The 22259-nt window shown below is 42.0% G+C and overlaps 1 protein-coding gene across 7 annotated transcripts in view; it reads left to right on the forward strand.

The window, feature by feature from the left end:
* The window catches only part of immp2l (inner mitochondrial membrane peptidase subunit 2), a 496795-nt gene that overhangs the window by 20596 nt on the left and 453940 nt on the right, over positions 1 to 22259 (forward strand). For 5 of the 7 annotated variants that reach the window (XM_067999579.1, XM_067999576.1, XM_067999575.1 and 2 more), the window contains 2 exons: positions 658 to 795; positions 9303 to 9406. In XM_067999579.1, coding sequence (XP_067855680.1) covers positions 661 to 795; positions 9303 to 9406 — 239 coding nt within the window. In that variant the 5' untranslated portion in view covers positions 658 to 660. Of the gene's footprint in view, positions 1 to 657; positions 796 to 9302; positions 9407 to 9887; positions 10049 to 12675; positions 16136 to 22259 lie in introns of those variants that run through there. The other 2 variants (XM_067999580.1, XM_067999581.1) reach the window with 2 other exon arrangements.

The raw sequence follows: 22259 nt of genomic DNA on the forward strand, positions 1-22259 counted from the left end.
ATGGTGTCCCAGCCTAATATAAGATATGCGATTTGAGAACCTCTTATTCACTCACTCACCTGACGAAGGGAATAATCTCCGAAAGTTTGTGATTTTAAAATAAAATTGTTGGACTATAACCTGGTGTTGTAAGATTCCTTACATTTGTCCACCCCAGTCCATCACCGGCATCTCCACATCGGAAGTACTGATGAGGCAGAGGGTTATGTGGTTTCAATAGTGTTGCAAGGGCGATTCAGTGGTGTCAGAATATTGGAGGGGGCGGGGGTTGGGGGTGCTCTTGGGTGTTCAGGAAGGGATTGTGTGTACTGAGAGTGGTGTGTTGGGCTTGTGGAAGTGGTGGGAGGGTGCCTTGGGGTGTGGGAGAGAGGCTTGCTGGGTGAGGATCATGGGTGTTTCCTACTAAGAACAGCTCTACAGTGGTGTTCGCTGTCATGACCTGGAAGCTAGCTATAAATTTTTCCAAGTGCTTATGGTGCTTTTTACTTTGTAATGTCACTTCACTTCCACTCATATTTCACCATACTGTTATAACACAAGACTGCTTGTATTGTAATGGAGATTGTTGCATCAGTGTATTGACCAGCCCAGACAAGCAGTGAACAGAGGTTTCATGTGACTATACTGAGAACTTGCATTGTAATTTTGTTTTGTCAGATAATGGCACGTGCAAGTAGTTTCGGCAAGCGGTACCTCAAGGCCTTTGTTAGTGGTTTCTTTGTCGCTGTTCCGGTTACTGTGACATTTCTGGATCGTGTGGCATACATTGCAAGAGTGGAGGGTGCTTCAATGCAGGTACAGTACACAAGTTTTGTTATGCAACAAGAACAGGCAAGTTGTGACTAACCAATGAAATGGAGCATTTTGCTTCTGTGCAACGACATCATTTCACTGCCATTCTGATCAATTGAAGCTGTTTCACGTGGATTCCGTTCTCAGTGTGCTGCACACGCAGAAGTTCAATGCTTGAATGCAAAGGATGTGCTGTAATATAGTTTGTTCTGTCACTTTTGACCACTGATGACTTACTTCCATCTCGGAGCACTTGGGCTTCAGTTGTGGGAACCGAGAGCCCTAAAGGAATGTAATTACTGTCGCTGCAGTTGATTAGTTTTGTGGAAATATATATAAAAAAAGTTTATTTTGAAAAATGTATACGTGTATAAAAGGAGGCTAGTTGCCGAGTAACTGCCTAATTAATCACACTATTCCATGAATACCCTATACGTAACCTACACATTTGTTAACATTTTTTCTAATGTTATGATGGCATGAGCTTGTAGCATGTTCTGTCACTATGGCTATGAAGTTGCTGATGGGATTTAGCATTTTCTCCTACCCAGTGTAAAACATAGGAACAGGAGTAGGCTTTTAGCCCCTCGAGCCTGTTCCGCCATTCAATGAGATCATGGCTGATTTGTGATTTAACTCCATATTCTTGCCTTAGCCCCTTAATACCTTTGGTTAACAAAAATCTATCAATCTCAGATTTTAAATTTAACAATTGAGCTAGCATCAACTGCTGTTTGTGGAAGAGTTCCAGACTACTACCACTCTTTGCGTGTAGAAGCGTTTTCTAACTTCACTCCTGAAAGTCCTGCCTCTAATTTCTAGGCTATGTCCCCTGGTCCTAGACTCTCCAACTAGCGGAAATAGTTTCTCTCTATCTACCCTATCAGTTCCCCTTAATATCTTGAAAACTTTGATCAAATCACCCCTTAATCTTCTAAATTCCAGGGACTACAACCCTAATTTGTGTAATCTCTCCTCATAATTGAACACTGGGAGTCCAGGTATCATTCTAGTAAATCTACGCTGCACTCCCTCTGAGGCCAGTATATCCTTCCTAAGGTATGGTGCCCAGAACTGAACACAGTACTCCAAGTGTAGTCTAACCAGGGCTTTGTATAGCTGTAGCATAACTTTTACCCCCTTGCATTCCAGTTCTCTAGATATGAAGGCCAGCATTCCATTAGCCTTTTTGACTATTTTGACATTTTAATGATCTATGTGCATGGCCCCTAAGTCTCTTTGGACCTCCACTGTTGCGAGCTTTTCACCATTTAGAAAGTACTCTGATCTATCCTTGTTGGGTCCAAAGTGGATGACCTTACACGTGCCTACATTGAAATCCGTTAGCCACAGTTTTGCCCATTCACTTAATCTATTAATATCTTTCTGTAATTTTATGCTTCCATCTACACTGCTTACAATGCTGCTTTTCTTTGTATCATCGGCAAACTTGGATATGTGGCTCTCTATCCCGTCATCTAAGCCATTAATAAATACAGTGAATAGTTGAGGCCCCAACACAGATCCCTGTGGGCACCACTAGTCACATCCTGCCAATTTGAGTATTTGCCCATTATCCCTACTCTCTGAATCCTGCTGCTCAGCCAATTTCCTAACCAGGTCAATAATTTGCCCTCAATTCCATGAGCCTTTATCTAACAGTCTCTCACGGGGGACTTTATTGAATGCCTTCTGGAAGTCCATATAAACAACATCTGTAGATATTCCCCTGCCCGCTACTTTAGTCACCTCTTCAAAATACTGTCTCCACAAGCCCTTACTCCTTCAGTCATTGGAACCCTATCCTGATCAGTCCCACTTTTCTGCAGCTTCAGATGTGCATTTGGGTGTTTATGCAGTGCTGGTTGGTATGAGTAAATTTGGTCACACAACTTTGTTCTGAGCAGGTGAACCTAATGTACCAAATAACTGATATTGTAGTGTGCTCTGGATGAACAATAAACTCCCGATGCTCCTAATAAGCTCACTTGCACTCTCCTGGTCTCACTGACTGATGGACAAAGAACGTTCTGAGAGACTGTCTATCTTAGGCTATAAATTAGGACTCGCTTGGAGCACACATCTGTGAAGAAAAACTTTAAAGCTTAAATTCACCGTATTTCCCGTAACCTCAGATTGCTCAACTGCCTGGTGAACCCATCTGAAGACTAAACTGGGTCAAAAAAGATCAAAAATGCATCTTTCGAAATTAAATGTAACCGTCAATCACAGGGTTCAAAGGCAACAAGCTGGTCTCCCAGAAACGTGTCGTTAGCCATATTGTTTCAGGAAAATGCCAAACCAAGAACCTTCCTTGTCGGGCCTCTGATAGAACAAACTAATGGTATGCTTTTTTTTCTCTCTCTCAAATATTCTCTCAACCCTACATATCACTTTTTTTAGTTGCCTCCCATAATATGGTTGGTGCTCCTCAGAAGTTTCCTTTCCTGTTCCTTCTAAGCTACCAATACTTCATCCTATGCACTCAGACTCCAACCTATATCCTCACTGTGGTAAAAGCAAGACTCAGTCCGCTACTCTAACTTTTCAGACTTTAGAACTCAAGCTTGGCATCACCTAATCACTAAGTTCCTGCTTCACTTTTTTTTTTACTGTTTCCAACCTTGGTCATGTCTTGCAGTATCGACCTTGCCTTTTTGACTTGGCATCTCAATTTTTTAAAAAAAGCTCAATGGAATGCCTACAATGAAATAAAAGAGTGACTCTTTATGTAGATTAAAACTCAACCATATTGGCTTTTTCTTGATGCAACAGTGAAAACAAATTACAATCTACATAGAACAGACAGACACAGTTAAAATCATCCTAATTAAAGAGGAGAATTAATGGTCTACCCTTTCACACAGAAAGTCTTCATCTTGTATTCAAGGTCAAGTACTACCCAAGTTAGGTCCAGTGCAAATCATCCTCTACTTTTCTCCAACAATGTCTGTTGATCCCAAACTTTCGAAGACAAGGTCTTTGTGACCAGTGTCACATGTATATTTTTACACCAGCCACCCTTCATGGCTTCTATGAGATAAACCGTCAATTAATGCAGATCTATGGGCAGTTTTATTTTGTGTACTAGCCCCACTTAATTGAGACAACCCAAACCCTTGACAGAAAGACAATTCACATCTTTGTTTTGAGTTGGATTGAAATCCAGGTCCCAGAGGTGAAAAGACCTCCAATGCATTGTGTAACCCAATGCTGTCCTCTTTCCTTACTCTTCTCCCAATTCCGTTTGAATTATTTTAGAGTTACTATATAGTGACTACTTTCAAGTAGGTTTTCATAACCTTCAAACTTGCAACTGCACTTCATGGGCCACTCCAGTTGTTATTTTTGCCATGTGGCTTCCTAGCATAAAAGCTGCGCATGTGACCTTTGTGTTTAGTTCATCACATATTACGGAAGGATTTTACTGCATTTGAATTTGAGGTTTTGCTCCTAGTAGTTTTGATAATCCAGTGAATTTTTGTGCAATTTTTGTAGCCCCTGTAGTACTTTGTTGAGAGAGATTTGCTGCTATTTTTCACTTAAATAACTGAAAAGCCTTGAAGGATGTACTGAACTATTTGCATCTAGTTGTCGAGGCTGTATTATTTGGGCAAAATAAAGATAGTTCAGCATTGGTCACTGACTTGTGCTATAACTGACCAGGAATACTTAGTGTTATTCCTGACAGTAAGGTATTCAATTATCTAGCTTCAAATGACAGGTCAGATATCACCAACATGCTTTCAGCCTAAGGTATAAGCACTGGTAGCTTCTGAAAAAAATAGCCTGAGTGCAGTTACAGTGATTAATCCTTTGTGTACTGCATAATCTTGACCGCTTTGAAAATAATGCATGTTTACTCTTGCATAAAACTGCAAGAATGTCAAGTTTTCCCACAAAAGATATTTTATGTGAGGATGTAAGCTGGTGAAATATTTGAGATAACTATTTGTTCCATTTATAGCAACATGAATTTGAATTAAATATGTTTACAATGAATGTTGTGGAATAATATACATTCCTAAGACATATAGAATTGTCAGAAGTCATAAGTATGAATGCTGGTAGACAATTCAGAGATTTGTCCATAGGTTTGAAGTCAGTTGGGTTATACTAAGGGCTGAACAGCTTTCATTCCCCAAATTATCAAGCTAGGCAGTTGTGTGTTCAATAATCAACAGTCCATTTTATAAACTAAAGGTGCTTGAACTCTTTTGTGAGTTCACACACAATTCCATTTACACCAAATAAATGCAATGAAGAATAGTTCGATATGCACTTTGTTCCTCAAGTAAGGACGACCTCAGTCACAACCAGTGAATGATGCAATTATGAATGGATTATCAAATTCTTAGACATCAGAAGAAGAGATTGTTCTCCACCTCCTGCCCCTTTTTTGTATTTTGTTTAAAAAAACCTGCTAAAACTTTAAACCCATAAACTACCTTAATATGCATATATTTGTGGAAACATAACATTTCTTTTTCATTATTACAGGCCAGCTGCAGTAATTTCAAAGATAACTTCCTGGATTATGATTTCATAGAGTTCAACTCCAGTGAAATAACTCGAGCATTATTCTGTAGTTTGTGGTGTTAGCTGGCACCAATAAATAATAACTTTATATCCCTAACTGTCGCTTTGATTAGAAGATGCAATTATAGGATTGTGTTTTATCTCTCTACTGATCACCTGCTTTCATAGTTTGAATGTTGAATGGTATATATGTCTGTGCATTTTGAAAAGCAAATGAATGCCAAAGTAATTTACCAGAAAATAATTTGCAATGCCAGCAGATGACTTTGATGTATTCTACACCTTAAAAGAATGATGTGGAGATGCCGGTGATGGACTGGGGTTGACAATTGTAAACAATTTTACAACACCAAGTTATAGTCCAGCAATTTTATTTTAAATTCACAAGCTTTCGGAGGCTACCTCCTTCCTCAGGTGAACGATGTGGAAATGAAGTCCTCGAAATGAAATCGCATTTATAATTCACAGAACAATGCTTGGTGATTACAGACAGTTTTTTCAACTGCCCGTTGCCAAGGCAATCAGTGTGCAGACAGACAGGTGTTACCTGCCAGGTCTCAGAATATACAAATCACCAAAAAAAACAACAAACAAAAAAAAACAGAGATAGAGAGGTAGAAACATAGAAAAGACAGCAACTGACCCGTTATATTAAAAACAGATAACATTTGTTCGCTGGTGGGGTAACGTGTAGCGTGACATGAACCCAAGATCCCGGTTGAGGCCGTCCTCATGGGTGCGGAACTTGGCTATCAATTTCTGCTCTACGATTTTGCGTTGTCGTGTGTCTCGAAGGCCGCCTTGGAGTACGCTTACCCGAAGGTCGGTGGCTGAATGTCCTTGACTGCTGAAGTGTTCCCCGACTGGGAGGGAACCAGACCTTCAAAGCATCCTACGCACTCTCATCCCACGTAATCCCCGCGTGGGAGACTTCTACTGCCTCCCAAAGATACACAAAGCCAACACACCTGGACGTCCTATCGTATCAGGCAACGGAACCCTGTGTGAGAACCTCTCTGGATACATCGAGGGCATCCTGAAACCCATCGTACAGGGAACCCCCAGCTTCTGTCGCGACACTACAGACTTCCTACAAAAACTCAGTACCCACGGACCAGTTGAACCAGGAACACTTCTCACCACGATGGACGTCTCGGCACTATACACCAGTATCCCCCACGATGACGGCATCGCTGCGACAGCATCAATACTCAACACCAACAACAGCCAATCTCCGGACGCCATCCTACAACTCATCCGCTTCATCCTGGATCACAATGTCTTCACCTTCGATAACCAGTTCTTTACCCAAACACACGGAACAGCCATGGGGACCAAATTCGCACCCCAATACGCCAACATTTTCATGCACAAGTTCGAGCAGGACTTCTTCACTGCACAAGACCTCCAACCAACACTATACACCAGATACATCGACGACATTTTCTTTCTATGGACCCACGGCGAGGAATCACTGAAGAGACTACACGATAACATCAACAAGTTCCATCCCACCATCAAGCTCACCATGGACTACTCCTCAGAATCAGTTTCTTTCTTGGACACACGAATCTCCATCAAAGACGGGCACCTCAGCACCTCACTCTACCGCAAGCCCACGGACAACCTCACGATGCTCCACTTTTCCAGCTTCCACCCTAACCACGTCAAAGAGGCCATCCCCTATGGACAGGCCCTGCGAATACACAGGGTCTGCTCAGACGAGGAGGAACGCGATGGACACCTACAGACGCTGAAAGACGCCCTAGTAAGAACGGGATATGACGCTCGACTCATCGATCGACAGTTCCGACGGGCCACAGCAAAAAATCGCATAGACCTCCTCAGGAGACTAACACGGGACGCAACCAACAGAGTACCCTTTGTCGTCCAGTACTTCCCCGGAGCGGAGAAACTACGCCATGTTCTCCGCAGCCTTCAACATGTCATCAATGACGACGAACACCTCGCTATGGCCATCCCCACACCTCCACTACTCGCCTTTAAACAGCCACCCAACCTCAAACAGACCATCGTTCGCAGCAAATTACCCAGCTTTCAAGAGAACAGCGTCCACGACACCACACAACCCTGCCGCGGTAACCTCTGCAAGACATGCCAGATCATCGACACAGATACCACCATCACACGAGAGGACACCACCCACCAGGTGCATGGTTCATACTCCTGTGACTCGGCCAACGTTGTCTACCTCATACGTTGCAGGAAAGGATGCCCCGGAGCATGGTACATTGGCGAGACCATGCAGACACTGCGACAACGGATGAACGGACACCGCGCAACAATCGCCAAACAGGAGGGTTCCCTCCCAGTCGGGGAACACTTCAGCAGTCAAGGACATTCAGCCACCGACCTTCGGGTAAGCGTACTCCAAGGCGGCCTTCGAGACACACGACAACGCAAAATCGTAGAGCAGAAATTGATAGCCAAGTTCCGCACCCATGAGGACGGCCTCAACCGGGATCTTGGGTTCATGTCACGCTACACGTTACCCCACCAGCGAACAAATGTTATCTGTTTTTAATATAACGGGTCAGTTGCTGTCTTTTCTATGTTTCTACCTCTCTATCTCTTTTTTTTTGTTTGTTGTTTTTTTTGGTGATTTGTATATTCTGAGACCTGGCAGGTAACACCTGTCTGTCTGCACACTTATTGCCTTGGCAACGGCAGTTGAAAAAACTGTCTGTAATCACCAAGCATTGTTCTGTGAATTATAAATGCGATTTCATTTCGAGGACTTCATTTCCACATCGTTCACCTGAAGAAGGAGGTAGCCTCCGAAAGCTTGTGAATTTAAAATAAAATTGCTGGACTATAACTTGGTGTTGTAAAATTGTTTACAATTAAAAGAATGAGATATTGATGGGAAGAATAGCTCAAACAGCAGGCTTTCCTTTATATATAGCTAACACATGGGCAGCAGAATTGTTATTTTTTTCAATCAGTCCAGATGTGATCCTGCAGTTTGATTTGTAGTTAAACCCACCTAGTTGTGTTTTTAATTTCTTACACACGTTAATATCCAATTTCACACTCAGGTGGCCATTAAAACTACCACCTAACAAGATACACGGTTCATTCATCCTGCCTTGCTGTTTCTGCACTGAATTGTGACTTTTTGTCATTCATTAATCTTTTTACCTTCCCTGCAGCTTTAACACCCTAGTAGCTACCTTCATGGAGGTAGTGGAAACAGCTTTGCAGTTGGCAGAACATTTCATTGTGGTTGCACCTAGTCAGAGCACTCTTGCTTATTACCAGTACTTCATGCTGATCTCCCATTTTTCGCACTGCTGAGAGCCTTTCATAAAGACTTAATCATTTCAGACATACATTGGACCACTTTTTAAATTGAATTCACCAATTTTTTAATATATATATATATATTGGATCTTTGTATCTTTGTTCATAGGATTGTTCATTGTTTTTTAAAAGAAGTTTTGAAAATATTAAGTAGGTAAGTTTTTAATTATTGATAAATTGGGACTGCCCAAGTGGCCTAGAGTCTGAAACTATAAATAAACTAGAAAAAAGTTTTATTGTTATCCCAAATTAATACAAAATCTGGTTTGTTTTGGGTTACAAAACCATTTATTTAGAAAGGACCAAAGACTTGCAAAACTTTTCAATTTAATTTCAATATTTTCTTAAGATTGTGCTAGCATTCACATAATATTATTCAACATTGCTGTTTCCCTTTTTAAGTAAGTTTGAGATGTATGAGAAAATCAAAGAAATAATTCATTAAGTATTTATCAGCATATTAGTCCCAGCAGCCCAGTAAATCTTTGCACCTTCAAGTATAACATCTTTTTTCTTCAGGGGGTCTCTTAAGGATTAGAATGAATACATTTCCTACTTTGTGATTATTTTACATGTTTTATTTATTGTGTTATATGTGCATAAGTTACACTTCCAGTTTTTGACACTTCTATCTTCTGAATTCTCAGCCATCATTAAACCCTCCAGGAGGAACCTCATGTGATGTAGTGCTTTTAAACCGATGGAGTGTTAGGAACTATGAAGTGCAGCGAGGAGACATTGTATCTCTGGTGTAAGTAACACATCTAGTTGGTTTCATTGAAATGTATGTTTTTCTTAACCACTCAATTTTGAAAATGTGCATTAATTTTTATTATTGGCATTCAGTGTTTGTTAAAAAGCTCTCCTTATAGTACAATCTTGTGGCTGACATTGAAGATTTTAATTCATGGATTCTTTAAAAGAACCAATTTGTTAAGGTTTTTGATTTTTTTTTGTGTGTGATTGGTTAATTTTTGTTTACTGGACTGGATCTGCTTCTTGTGGTGATTCATTATAAAATGTCACCCAGTTATGAAAATGATAGATTGCACAAAGCAGCACATAAATCTAAGTTTAGGTTTGCTCTAATAGTTTTTGTTTTTGTGCACTCAGTAGATTTTCTTGGCCATGTGGCATTTTGTGAATGGAACAATCATGAAACAGAAAGAAAGTGAACTTAATTAATTTTATTTTAAAGCCACCCTTCGTACTTTCCCTTTCTCCTCTTGCAGGGTCTCACCTCTGAGGGTGGGACAAAACATGATGCCATCTTCTCCATGACCTCTAGGAATTACATCATTTGATTAGCTTGCAGAACACGTTGTCACTGGATGAAGTGGATACTGTCAGTTTTTCCTGTCCTAATAATGTAGATATAAGATTCACAAATAATAAAAAAAATCCTTTTAATTGTCAACTTGAGTGACATAATCCTCAGCTATCTAACTCGAAAGTGAATACCAAATTAGATTGGTCACTTTTTAAAAAAAATTGTGACAGTGGAGTAAAACCAATTATTGTCATATTGTGTCATAATGAGAGTTTTTGCTAAATAAATTGGACTGACGAAGGGGCTAAGTTTGTATTGAACTCGACCTTTAGCCCTGAACAGATAAATATGGGTTTTGCTTATAGTTTTAAACTTCAATGTAGTGCTTGTGTAATTGTGCTCTTGGTTTGACACACACCAATTGAGTTGTGTAATGTGATTAAATTGAGCTACTTAAGAATGTGTTATTCTGCTGGAGGGGAGATTAATGTTTTTTTTAATCTTCCTTGTCAATTTTCTCTGTCAGTTTACTCCCTTCCCCTATTTCCTGAAAACATAGACTCCTTGCTGGGTTACAGTTTTGTGGGCGCTGGGTACTTTCCAATAGCTTGCCAAAATGGCCATTATCTATATATGAGCCTTGATGGTAAATGTCAGCAAGCTATTCAAACCTGGGAGTAGGGTGGCTATCACAGCTAAGCCCAATCCTGCTCTAACCTGACATCCATATGCATACACTCTCTTCTGACATGGGTCATTTAGTGATGAGCAATGGGAACGCTGACTAATAGTATTAATTTTTGTGTGGAAGACTATACTAATTTAAATTTCTAAATTAAAATTGAACCAGACTATTCGCAACCTCGGTGTCCTATTTGACCCTGAGCTCAGCTTCCAATCTCATCATAAAGACTGCCTACTGCCACCTCTGTAACATTGCCTGTCTCCACACCTGCCTCAGCCCATCTGCTATTGATGCCCTCATCCATGCTTTTGTCACCTCCAGGCATCCATGTGATGTTTCCAGGCATCCCATCCTGCACCCTCCATAAATTGAGCTCATCCAAAACTCTGCTGCCTGTATCCTATTCCATACCAAGTCGAACTCATCCATCATCCCTGTGCTCGCTGACCTTCGTTGGCTTCCAGTCCCCCAACACTTCTAATTTAGAATTCAAATCTCTTCATGGCCTCATCCATCTCAATCCCTCATGCAGCCTTACAACCCTCCGAGAACTCTGCATTCCTCCAACTCTGACCTCTTACGCATCCCCCACTTTCTTCGCTCCACCATTGGTGGATGAGTCTTCAGCTGTCCAGGCCCTAAACGCTGGAATTTCCTTCCTAAACCTCTATGCCTCTCCATTTCTCTCCCATCCTTTTAAAACCCTCCTTAAAATCTGTCTCTTTGACCAAGTTTTTAGTCGTGCCTCCTAATAAATTCTTTGGCTCGATGTCAGTTTTTGTCTGATTACGCTTCTATGAAGTTTTCCTATCTTAAGGGCACTTCATAAAAGCTAATTGTTGTTGTAACTTAATACTGACCTCTATTTGTGAAAATTATGCAGAAGTTGCACTTTGTGCCTCTATCCTTTATATTACTGACTAGGGAGTGTTGGCTGCTCTGAGCAGCAATAGTGGTGCCAAGTCAGCATCTTAGAATATGGATGTTGAGTTCCTGATGGCACAGCCATTTAAGTGAGCCTGAATCAGTCAATGAATAAATTAGGTGAACCACCATGCACTAGTATTCAAGAGAAGGCTGACATGTAGAGATATTGCTAGTGGTGTAAAGGAATGAAGTTGATTTATATGTTTTGGTTGATATAAAAATTAAACATGCCAGTATGTTAATTCAAATAAAACTTCTCCCTTCTATTTAATTAGGCAGTACTTCACTGACTGAGTTTAATTTTCTTGTCACAAAGAATTGACCTGCTCTGTTGCTTTCTCTGCTGCACTCTTAATTGAGATACAGAGTGGAAGCCTGGGAAACATTTATTTGCTGAGCAGCCAACGTATTCGTGACTAGAATTTAGCAATTACTAAGAAGCCAATTTGTCATCAGAAAAATAGAATTGAAAGTGCAGAAACTTTTTCTTTAGCATTTGGTTTACTTGACTTCTGCTTTGTGTGCTTTCTACCTTAGTTTTATTTTACTGCTCATGCAATAGACATCTTGTAATGACATGAAATTTGTAGTAACACAATAGATTGAAGTTGTTCTGTTCTCGATGGCAGACCAGGCTCCTATTGGAAACTACTGAAAAAAAAGTTGTGCTGACATTTCTATGTATAAACCAGCTATTGTGTGTCCATTTGGCTCAGTTGGAAACCCTTCTTCCTGTGCTCAAAATGTTGTGTGTTCGAGCCCCACTTCAGAGCTTGAGTGCATCATCTGGGCTCACCTGCAGTGCAATACTGAGGGAAAGCTGTGTTGTTAAAGCTGCTATCTTTCGGGGTGAGATGTTCTGGTGGTTCAGGTGGATGATTACAACCCCATGATACTATTTGAAGAATAGGGAATCCTTTGATTGTCCTGGCTCACATTCCTCTCTTAAGCAATAATGCCAAAAAAATTATTGTTTCATCTCATTATTTATGGGATATTTTTGGTTTACACCACTCACTGTACTTCAAAAAAAAATCATTTTGTGAAGAGCTTTGAGATGTTTTGACATGAGGTGCTATATAAATGCAAATAGGAGGAGGCAGATCTCTAGCTCAACTAACACCCATTTACCTTGCAGGCTACCATGTGATGCAAATGATGTGGCATACTCAGGAACGGGTTGTCTTCAAAAGTAAATGGCTGCCATCGACGGCATTTGCATCAGATCCACACCGTTTTGATTCTGGCTTTAGTTACACAGGCCAAAAATGTGCTTTTGTCAGTCTATGATACTGATGAAAATTCACAAGCAGGGTGATAAACGTTGCAAATGCAACTTTGTAGTATCTGTGTGTGCAAAATTTGAACATGAACAGTTGATTTGGTGTTGGTATACCTGCCTCAACGTGTATGCAAGTGGGGGAAATACAGCACGTTATAGCACTGTTTCCATTGGAAACAGTTTGGTTGTATAAATGGGATGTAATGCTGTGTTTGAAACCATTTTAGTTGTTTCCCTTCATAACCCTATGACGTGAGTTATTGCTTGAAACCAAGAAAATACCATCATAAATCTAAAGGGTTTGCATTTTACTGTGTGCCGTGCCTTTACACTGTCTGACGATACTTGTCATGAGGCACTGATTGTGGTATCAAAGATATGTCACTGTTGAAAACCTGGATTTTACCAATGCTAATGCAAATGATCCACAAGATGACACTGTGTCTCAGAAATTTTGCAAGATGAAGCAGTGCGAAATGGTTTAAAAGTAAGCAAAAACATTTCTACTTTCACAGTGAAAATAAATAAGTCAGAACAGAAAACAAGAACATTCCATAAATACTTGAGAGAAAAAGGCAAAAGGAATCTGTGATTGACTGCAATGGTTATGTTCAAGTAGCGACTCCTAAACGTATATAACGTATTTTGTGCAGTGCTCATTTTCATAATGTACAACAAAGTTGAATTTACTCTCCCGCTTCTGTTTTTTGTTTGTGTCTGCTGAAATACAAATATTGGCAAACTCAAATTAATCTATCTGTAACTTGCTGAGAGAATTCTTTTTTACAGTGAATCTGTGTTGTTGAACTATTAATTGATTTCTGCGAACAGTTTTCCACTTGACCTGTCGTGATGTTTCCTCATACACAGAATGGAGTCTTGTAAGAATAATGAAATCTCATACAAACCCAATTTGCACAAGGCAACAGTTTCCTTTATCATAGAATCATAGAAAGTTACGGCACAGAAGGAGGCCATTCGGCCTATCATGTCCGTGCTGGCCGAAAAAGAGCGATCCAGCTGAATCCCACTTTCCAGCACTTGGTCCATAGCCCTGTAGGTTACGGCACTTCAAGTGCACATCCAAATACTTTTTAAATGAGTTGAGGGTTTCTGCCTCTGCCACCCTTTCAAGCAGTGAGTTTCAGACCCCCACCAGCCTCTGGGTGAAAAAATTTCTCCTCAGCTCCCATGTAATCCTTCCACCAAATACTTTGTCCATGCCGCCCCCCCCCCCAAGTCACTAACCCCTCTGCTAAGGGAAATAGGTCCTCCCTATCCACTCTATCTAGTCCCGTCATGATTTTATATATCTCAATTAAATTTCCCCTCCGCCTCCTTTGTTTCAAAGAAAACAACCCCAGGCTATTCAATCTTTTCTCACAGCTAAAATTCTCCAGCCCTGGCAACATCCCCGTAAATCTCCTCTGTACCCGCTCGAGTGCAATCACATCTTTCCTGTAATGTGGTGACCAGAACTGTACACAGTACTCAAGCTGTGGCCTAACCAATGTTTTATACGGTTCTAGCATAACCTCCCTGCTCTTATATTCTATGCCTCGGCTAATAAAAGAAAGTATCCCGTATGCCTTTTTAACCACCTTATCTACCTGTCCTGCTACCTTCAGGGATCTGTGGACATGCACTCCAAGATCCCATTGTTCCTCTACAGCTCTCAGTATCCTCCCATTTATTGTGTATTCCCTTGCCTTGTTTGCCCTCCCCAAATGCATTACCTCACACTTCTCTGGATTAAATTCCATTTGCCACTTTTCTGCCCACCTGACCAGTCCATTGATATCTTCTTGCAGTCTACAGCTTTCCTCCTCGCTATCAACCACACGGCCAATTTTTGTATCATCTGCAAACTTCTTGATTAAGCCTGCCACATTCAAGTCCAAATCACTAATATATGCCATAAAAAGCAAGGGACCTAGTACTGAGTCTTGCGGGACCCCACTGGAAACATTCTTCCATTCGCAAAAACACCTGTCAACCATTAACTTTGCTTCCTGCCACTGAGCCAATTTTGGATCCAAATAGCCACTTTCCCTAGGATCCCATGGACTTTTACTTTTTTGACCAGTCTGCCATGTGGGATCTTGTCAAAAGCCTTGCTAAAATCCGTGTACACTACATCAAACGCGTTACCCTCATCGACCCTCCTTGTTACCTGCTCAAAAAATTCAGTCAAGTTTGTCAGACACGACCTTCTCTAAACAAATCCATGCTGACTGTCTTTGATTAACCTGTGCCTTTCTAAATGACGATTTATGCTGTCCCTTAAAATCGATTCCAATAATTTGCCCACCACCGAGGTTAGACTGACTAGCCTATAATTGCTCGGTCTATCTCTTTCTCCCTTTTTAAACAACGGCACAACGTTGGCAGTCCTCCAGCACCACGCCTGTAGCCAGGGAGGTTTGGAAAATGATGGTCAGAGCTTCCGCTATTTCCTCCCTTCTCTTAGCAGCCTGGGATACATTTTATCCGGGCCTGACGATTTATCTACTTTCGAAGATGCTAAACCCCTTAATACTTCCTCTCGCACTATCTTTATCCCATCCAATATTTCACACTCTTCCTCATTAACTAGAATCTCTGCATCGTCCCCCTCTTTTGTGAAGACAGATGCAAAGTATTCATTAAGAACCATACCCACATCATCCGCCTCCACACAAAGGTTACCTTTTTGGTATCTAATCCAATCCTCTTTGGGTTAAATTTAATTCTGTTTTAAGAAATCTGGTGTGTTCCATTTCAGCTTCAGAGTGATTATATAGCTCTATGAATCTGCAACTTTACTGCAAATATCCTTTTAATTTCCCCCTTTTTTGGATGCAAGCGAAAGCATCATTTCTGTATAGTTTGGGTTGCATTTGTGTGAATTTTCATCATGTGAGATTGAAGTTCTGTACTAATCCACAGGATGGCACTGTGTAGCTGATTAAGTAATATGGTTTAAAGCAGGCAAAAATGAAGTTCTTTTGTCGAGTTTTAAACATGGGACATTCAATCTAAGGACTGGTATTGTCTGGGACAGTGTCTGTGTACAGAAATTAAGTTGAATGAACAACTTGGGCTATTACTAGGTCAGTTAAAAATAAAATGTGCATAGATCTTCAGTAAGTGGAAGATAATTAAATTCTGGAAGGCACAAGGCACTCTAGCTTAAGTTTTTTTGCAATTATTCTTTCTGCTATGGATTATGTAAAGTAACATTAAATAATTGCTGTATTTAGGCTTCAAAAAATTATTTTGACTCGCATTATCTGTGAAAATTGTACAATTGTCTGTATTTGTATTTCCATCTATCAGGACATTTTAATTTATCATTAAAGTGTTTGTTAGAAATACTGTTTAGTGATATTTCCAGATGCGTGCTTTTAAATATCTCCTTCAATCTCGTTTCTGCAGTATGCTGACATTTACAATAAAATATTTATTGAGATGAGATAGAATGAGATTTTAGATTTTCATGATCAGTCACCCTATCTTCAATCACTATTTATACTGTCATAATATTGTTTTCACAAGGCATTCCTTGCAATGCATTTATCAGACCATCATCACTGTCTCCACCCAAAAATACTTATTAATATACCAAAAATATTGCGTATAGTGTGCACGTACTGTACATATTAACCTTATCTCTTGTGATTTTCAGTCACACTTTATATGTCAACATTTATGAAGTGACAACATTTATGAGATGTTAAGATCTTGCTGTCACAGTTTTTTGATTGGCTCAAAGTAAGATAGTAGTAAACCAGAACTGAAGTGGTCGGGAATGTATAAATCACAACCAAGGTAAGTGGCCAGATGATTGAATATCAATAACAAAAACTAAGGACTTGTGTAAATAACCAAAATCCTGGATGACCAGACAGTGTAAATAAAATTTAAAAAGTGGACCAATTGAATCTCACAAAATGCTTTATGAAAACATTTTCACCAACATTTTTTACTCAGTAACTGAAATTTCTGGCCAATATTAATCCCTCAATCAATATCACTGAAAAAACAGATTATCTAGTCATTTATCTCATTGCTGTTTGTGGAAGCTTGCTGTGCGCAAATTGGCTGCCATATTTCTCTACATTACAACAATGAACACTTCAAAAGTACCTCATTGATTGTAAAATGCTTTGGGACATGTTGAGGTCGTAAAAGCTGCTACATAAATGCAAGTTTGTTTTTCCTTGAATTCCTCTTGATTGGCTGCTACCCACGTCAATCACAGAAAGCCCCTGCCCTTTTTGTTTTGGTTGCATATGCAATTAAAAACTCTTTTTCTCTTCTGAAATATTTTGGGCCTTAACATAGAAAATAGGAGCAGGAGTAGGCTAGCATAGTGGTTATGTTACTGGACTAGTAATCCAGAGGCCTGGACAAAATCCAGAGTCATGAGTTCAAATCCCGCCATAAATTCAATTAATTAAATAAAAATCTGGAATTAAAATACTAGTATCAGTAATGATGGCCATGAAACTACCGGATTGTCGTAAAAACCCATCTGGTTCACTAATGTCCTTTAGGGAAGGAAACCTGCCGTCCTTACCCGGTCTGGCCTATATGTGACTCCAGACCCACAGCAATGTGGTTGATTCTTAATTGCCCTCTGAAATGGCCGAGCAAGCCACTCAGTTGTAAAATCTCGCTACGAAAAGTCACAATAAGAATAAAACCGGACGGACCACCCGGCATCGGACCACTAGGCACCGGACACGACAACGGCAAAACACCAAGCCCAGTCGACCCTGCAAGGTCCTCCTTACTAACATCTGGGGACTTGTGCCAAAATTGGGAGAGCTGTCCCACAGTCTAGTCAAGCAACAGCCTGACCGAGCCATACTGAGAGAATCATACCTTTCAGCCAACATCCCAGACTCTTCCATCACCATCCCTGGGTATGTCCTGTCCCACCGGCAGGACAGACCCACCAGAGGTGGCGGTACAGTGATATACAGTCAGGAGGGAGTGGCCCTGGGAGTCCTCAACATTGACTCTGGACCCCATGAAATCTCATGGCATCAGGTCAAACATGGGCAAGGAAACCTCCTGCTGATTACCACCTACCACCCTCCCTCAGCTGATGAATCAGTCCTCCTCCATGTTGAGCACCACTTGGAGGAAGCACTGAGGGTAGCAAGGGCACAAAATGTACTCTGGGTGGGGGACTTCAATGTCCATCACCAAGAGTGGCTCGGCAGCACCACTACTGACCGAGCTGGCCGAGTCCTGAAGGACATAGCTGCTAGACTGGGCCTGCGGCAGGTGGTGAGTGAACCAACACGAGGGAAAAACTTACTTGACCTCGTCCTCACCAATCTACCTGTCGCAAATGCATCTGTCCATGTCAGTATTGGTAGGAGTGACCACCGCACAGTCCTCGTGGAGATGAAGTCCCGTCTTCGCACTGAGGACACCATCCAACGTGTTGTGTGGCACTACCACCGTGCTAAATGGGATAGATTCAGAACAGATCTAGCAGCTCAAAACTGGGCATCCATGAGGCGCTGTGGGCCATCAGCAGCAGAATTGTATTCCAGCACAATCTGTAACCTCATGGCCCGGCATATTCCTCACTCTACCATTACCAACAAGCCAGGGGATCAACCCTGGTTCAATGAGGAGTGTAGAAGAGCATGCCAGGAGCAGCACCAGGCATACCTAAAAATGAGGTGCCAACCTGGTGAAGCTACAACTCAGGACTACATGCATGCTAAACAGCGGAAGCAACATGCTATAGACAGAGCTAAGCGATTCCACAACCAACGGATCAGATCAAAGCTCTGCAGTCCTGCCACATCCAGTCGTGAATGGTGGTGGTCAATTAAACAACTAACGGGAGGAGGAGGCTCTGCAAACATCCCCATCCTCAATGATGGCGGAGTCCAGCACGTGAGTGCAAAAGACAAGGCTGAAGCGTTTGCAACCATCTTCAGCCAGAAGTGCCGAGTGGATGATCCATCTCAGCCTCCTCCCGATATCCCCACCATCACAGAAGCCAGTCTTCAGCCAATTCGATTCACTCCACGTGATATCAAGAAACGGCTGAGTGCACTGGATACAGCAAAGGCGATGGGCCCCGACAACATCCCAGCTGTAGTGCTGAAGAATTGTGCTCCAGAACTAGCTGCGCCTCTAGCCAAGCTGTTCCAGTACAGCTACAACACTGGCATCTACCCGACAATGTGGAAAATTGCCCAGGTATGTCCTGTCCACAAAAAGCAGGACAAATCCAATCCGGCCAACTACCGCCCCATCAGTCTACTCTCAATCATCAGCAAAGTGATGGAAGGTGTCGTCGACAGTGCTATCAAGCGACACTTATTCACCAATAACCTGCTCACCGATGCTCAGTTTGGGTTCCGCCAGGACCACTCGGCTCCAGACCTCATTACAGCGTTGGTCCAAACATGGTCAAAAGAGCTGAATTCCAGAGGTGAGGTGAGAGTGACTGCCCTTGACATTAAGGCAGCATTTGACCGAGTGTGGCACCAAGGAGCCCTAGTAAAATTGAAGTCAATGGGAATCAGGGGAAAAACTCTCCAGTGGCTGGAGTCATACCTAGCACAAAGGAAGATGGTAGTGGTTGTTGGAGGCCAATCATCTCAGCCCCAGGACATTGCTGCAGGAGTTCCTCAGGGCAGTGTCCTAGGCCCAACCATCTTCAGCTGCTTCATCAATGACCTTCCCTCCATCATAAGGTCAGAAATGGGGATGTTCGCTGATGACTGCACAGTGTTCAGTTCCATTCGCAACCCTTCAAATAATGATGCAGTCCGAGCCCGCATGCAGCAAGACCTGGACAACATCCAGGCTTGGGCTCACAAGTGGCAAGTAACATTCGCGCCAGATAAGTGCCAGGCAATGACCATCTCCAACAAGAGAGAGTCTAACCACCTCCCCTTGACATTCAACGGCATTACCATCGCCGAATCCCCCACCATCAACATCCTGGGGGTCACCATTGACCAGAAACTTAACTGGACCAGCCATATAAATACTGTGGCTCCGAGAGCAGGTCAGAGGCTGGGTATTCTGCGGCGAGTGACTCACCTCCTGACTCCCCAAAGCCTTTCCACCATCTACAAGGCACAAGTCAGGAGTGTGATGGAATACTCTCCACTTGCCTGGATGAGTGCAGCTCCAACAACACTCAAGAAGCTCGACACCATCCAAGATAAAGCAGCCCGCTTGATTGGCACCCCATCCACCACCCTGAACATTCACTCCCTTCACCACCGGCGCACCGTGGCTGCAGTGTGCACCATCCACAGGATGCACTGCAGCAACTCGCCAAGGCTTCTCCGACAGCACCTCCCAAACCCACGACCTCTACCACCTAGAAGGACAAGAGCAGCAGGCACATGGGAACAACACCACCTGCACGTTCCCCTCCAAGTCACACACCATCCCGACTTGGAAATATATCGCCGTTCCTTCATTGTCGCTGGGTCAAAATCCTGGAACTCCCTTCCTAACAGCACTGTGGGAGAACCGTCACCACACGGACTGCAGCGGTTCAAGAAGGCGGCTCACCACCACCTTCTCAAGGGCAATTAGGGATGGGCAATAAATGCTGGCCTCGCCAGCGACGCCCACATCCCGTGAACGAATAAAAAAAAAAAATTCAGCCCTTCGAGCCTGCTCCGTCGTTCAATATGCTCACAGCTGATTCTCTATCTCAATACCAAATTCCTGCTCTCGCCCCCATACCCCTTTGATGCCTTTTGTGTCTAGAAATCTATCTAGCTCCTTCTCAAATATGTTCAGTGACTTGGCTACCACAGCCTTCTGTGGTAGAGAATTCCACAGGTTCACCACCCTCTGAATGAAGAAATTTCTCCTCACCTCAGTCCTAAATGTCCCACCCCAAATCCTGAGACTGTGACTCCTCGTTCTAGACCCCCTTGCCAGGGGAGACTGCATCCAGTCTGTCTGGCCCTGTCAGAATTTTATACGTTTCAATGAGATCCCCGCTCATTCTTCTAAACTCGAGTGAATACAGGCTGAGTCGACCCAATCTCTCCTCATACGACAGTCCTGCCATCCCAGGAATCGGCCTGGTGAACCTTTGCTACACTCCCTCTATGGCAAGTATATCCTTTCTTAGGTAAGGAGACCAAAACTGCACACAATACTCCAGGTGTGGTCTCACCAAGGCCCTGTATAACTGCAGTAAGACATCCTTGCTCCTGTACTCAAATCCTCTTGCAATGAAGACCAACATACCATTTGCCTTCCTAACTGCTTGCTACACCTGCATGTTTGCTTTCAGTGACTGGTGTACAGGACACCCAGGTCCCTTTGTACATCAACATTTCCCAATCTATCACCATTTAAATAATACTCTGCCTTTCTGCTTTTCTTTCCGAAGTGGATAACTTCACATTTATCCACATTATGCTGCATCTGCCATGCATTTGCCCACTCACTCAACTTGTCTAAATTGCTTTGAAGCCTCTTTGCATCCTTCTCACAACTCACGATCCCACCTAGTTTTGTGTTGTCAGCAAACTTGGAAATATTACATTTGGTTCCCTCATCCAAATCATTGATATATATTGTGAATAGCTGGGGCCCAAGCACTGATCCCTGCGGTACCCCACTAGTCACTGCATGCCACCCCGAAAAGGACCCATTTATTCCTGCTCTCTGTTTCCTGTCTGTTAACCAATTTTCAATCCATGCCAGTATATTGCCCCCAATCCCATGTGCTTTAATTTTGCATACTAACCCCTTATGTGGGACTTTATCAAAGGCCTTCGGAAAATCCAAATAAACCACATCCACTGGTTCTCCCTTATCTATTCTACCAGTTACATCTTCAAAAAACTCCGGTAGGTTTGTCAAACATGATTTCCCTTTCATAAATCCATGTTGACTTTGTCTAATTCTGTTGATATTTTCTAATCTTTTTGTTTTTACATACTTGTAGAAGCTTTTACATTATTCCACTTTTATGTTTCTTGCAAGTTTACTCTCATACTTTATTTTCCCCCTCTAAATCAATCTCTGGGTCCTTTTTTACTGAATTCTAAATTGCTCCCGATCCTCAGACTTGCTACTTTTTCTGGCAACTTTATATGACTCCTCTTTGGATCAAATACTATCCTTAATTTGGGCCGCTTTTCCTTTTGTGTTTCTGTGCCAGAAAGGAATGTATAACTGTTGCAATTCATGCATTCATTCCTTAAATGTTAGCCATTGCCTATCCACTGTCATGCCTTTTATTGAAGCTTCCCAATCTATCATAGCCAACTCACTCCTCATACCTTCATAGTTTCCTTTGTTTAGATTTAGGACCCTAGTTTTGGATTGGACTACTTCACTTTCCATCTTAATGAAGAATTCTATCCCTGTTATGGTCACTCTTCCCTAAAGGACCCTGCACAACAAGATTATTAATTAACCCCTTCTCATCGCACAAT

The sequence above is a fragment of the Heptranchias perlo genome, chromosome 18 (genome assembly GCF_035084215.1).
Source record: "Heptranchias perlo isolate sHepPer1 chromosome 18, sHepPer1.hap1, whole genome shotgun sequence".
NCBI classification, from domain to species: Eukaryota; Metazoa; Chordata; class Chondrichthyes; order Hexanchiformes; family Hexanchidae; genus Heptranchias; species Heptranchias perlo.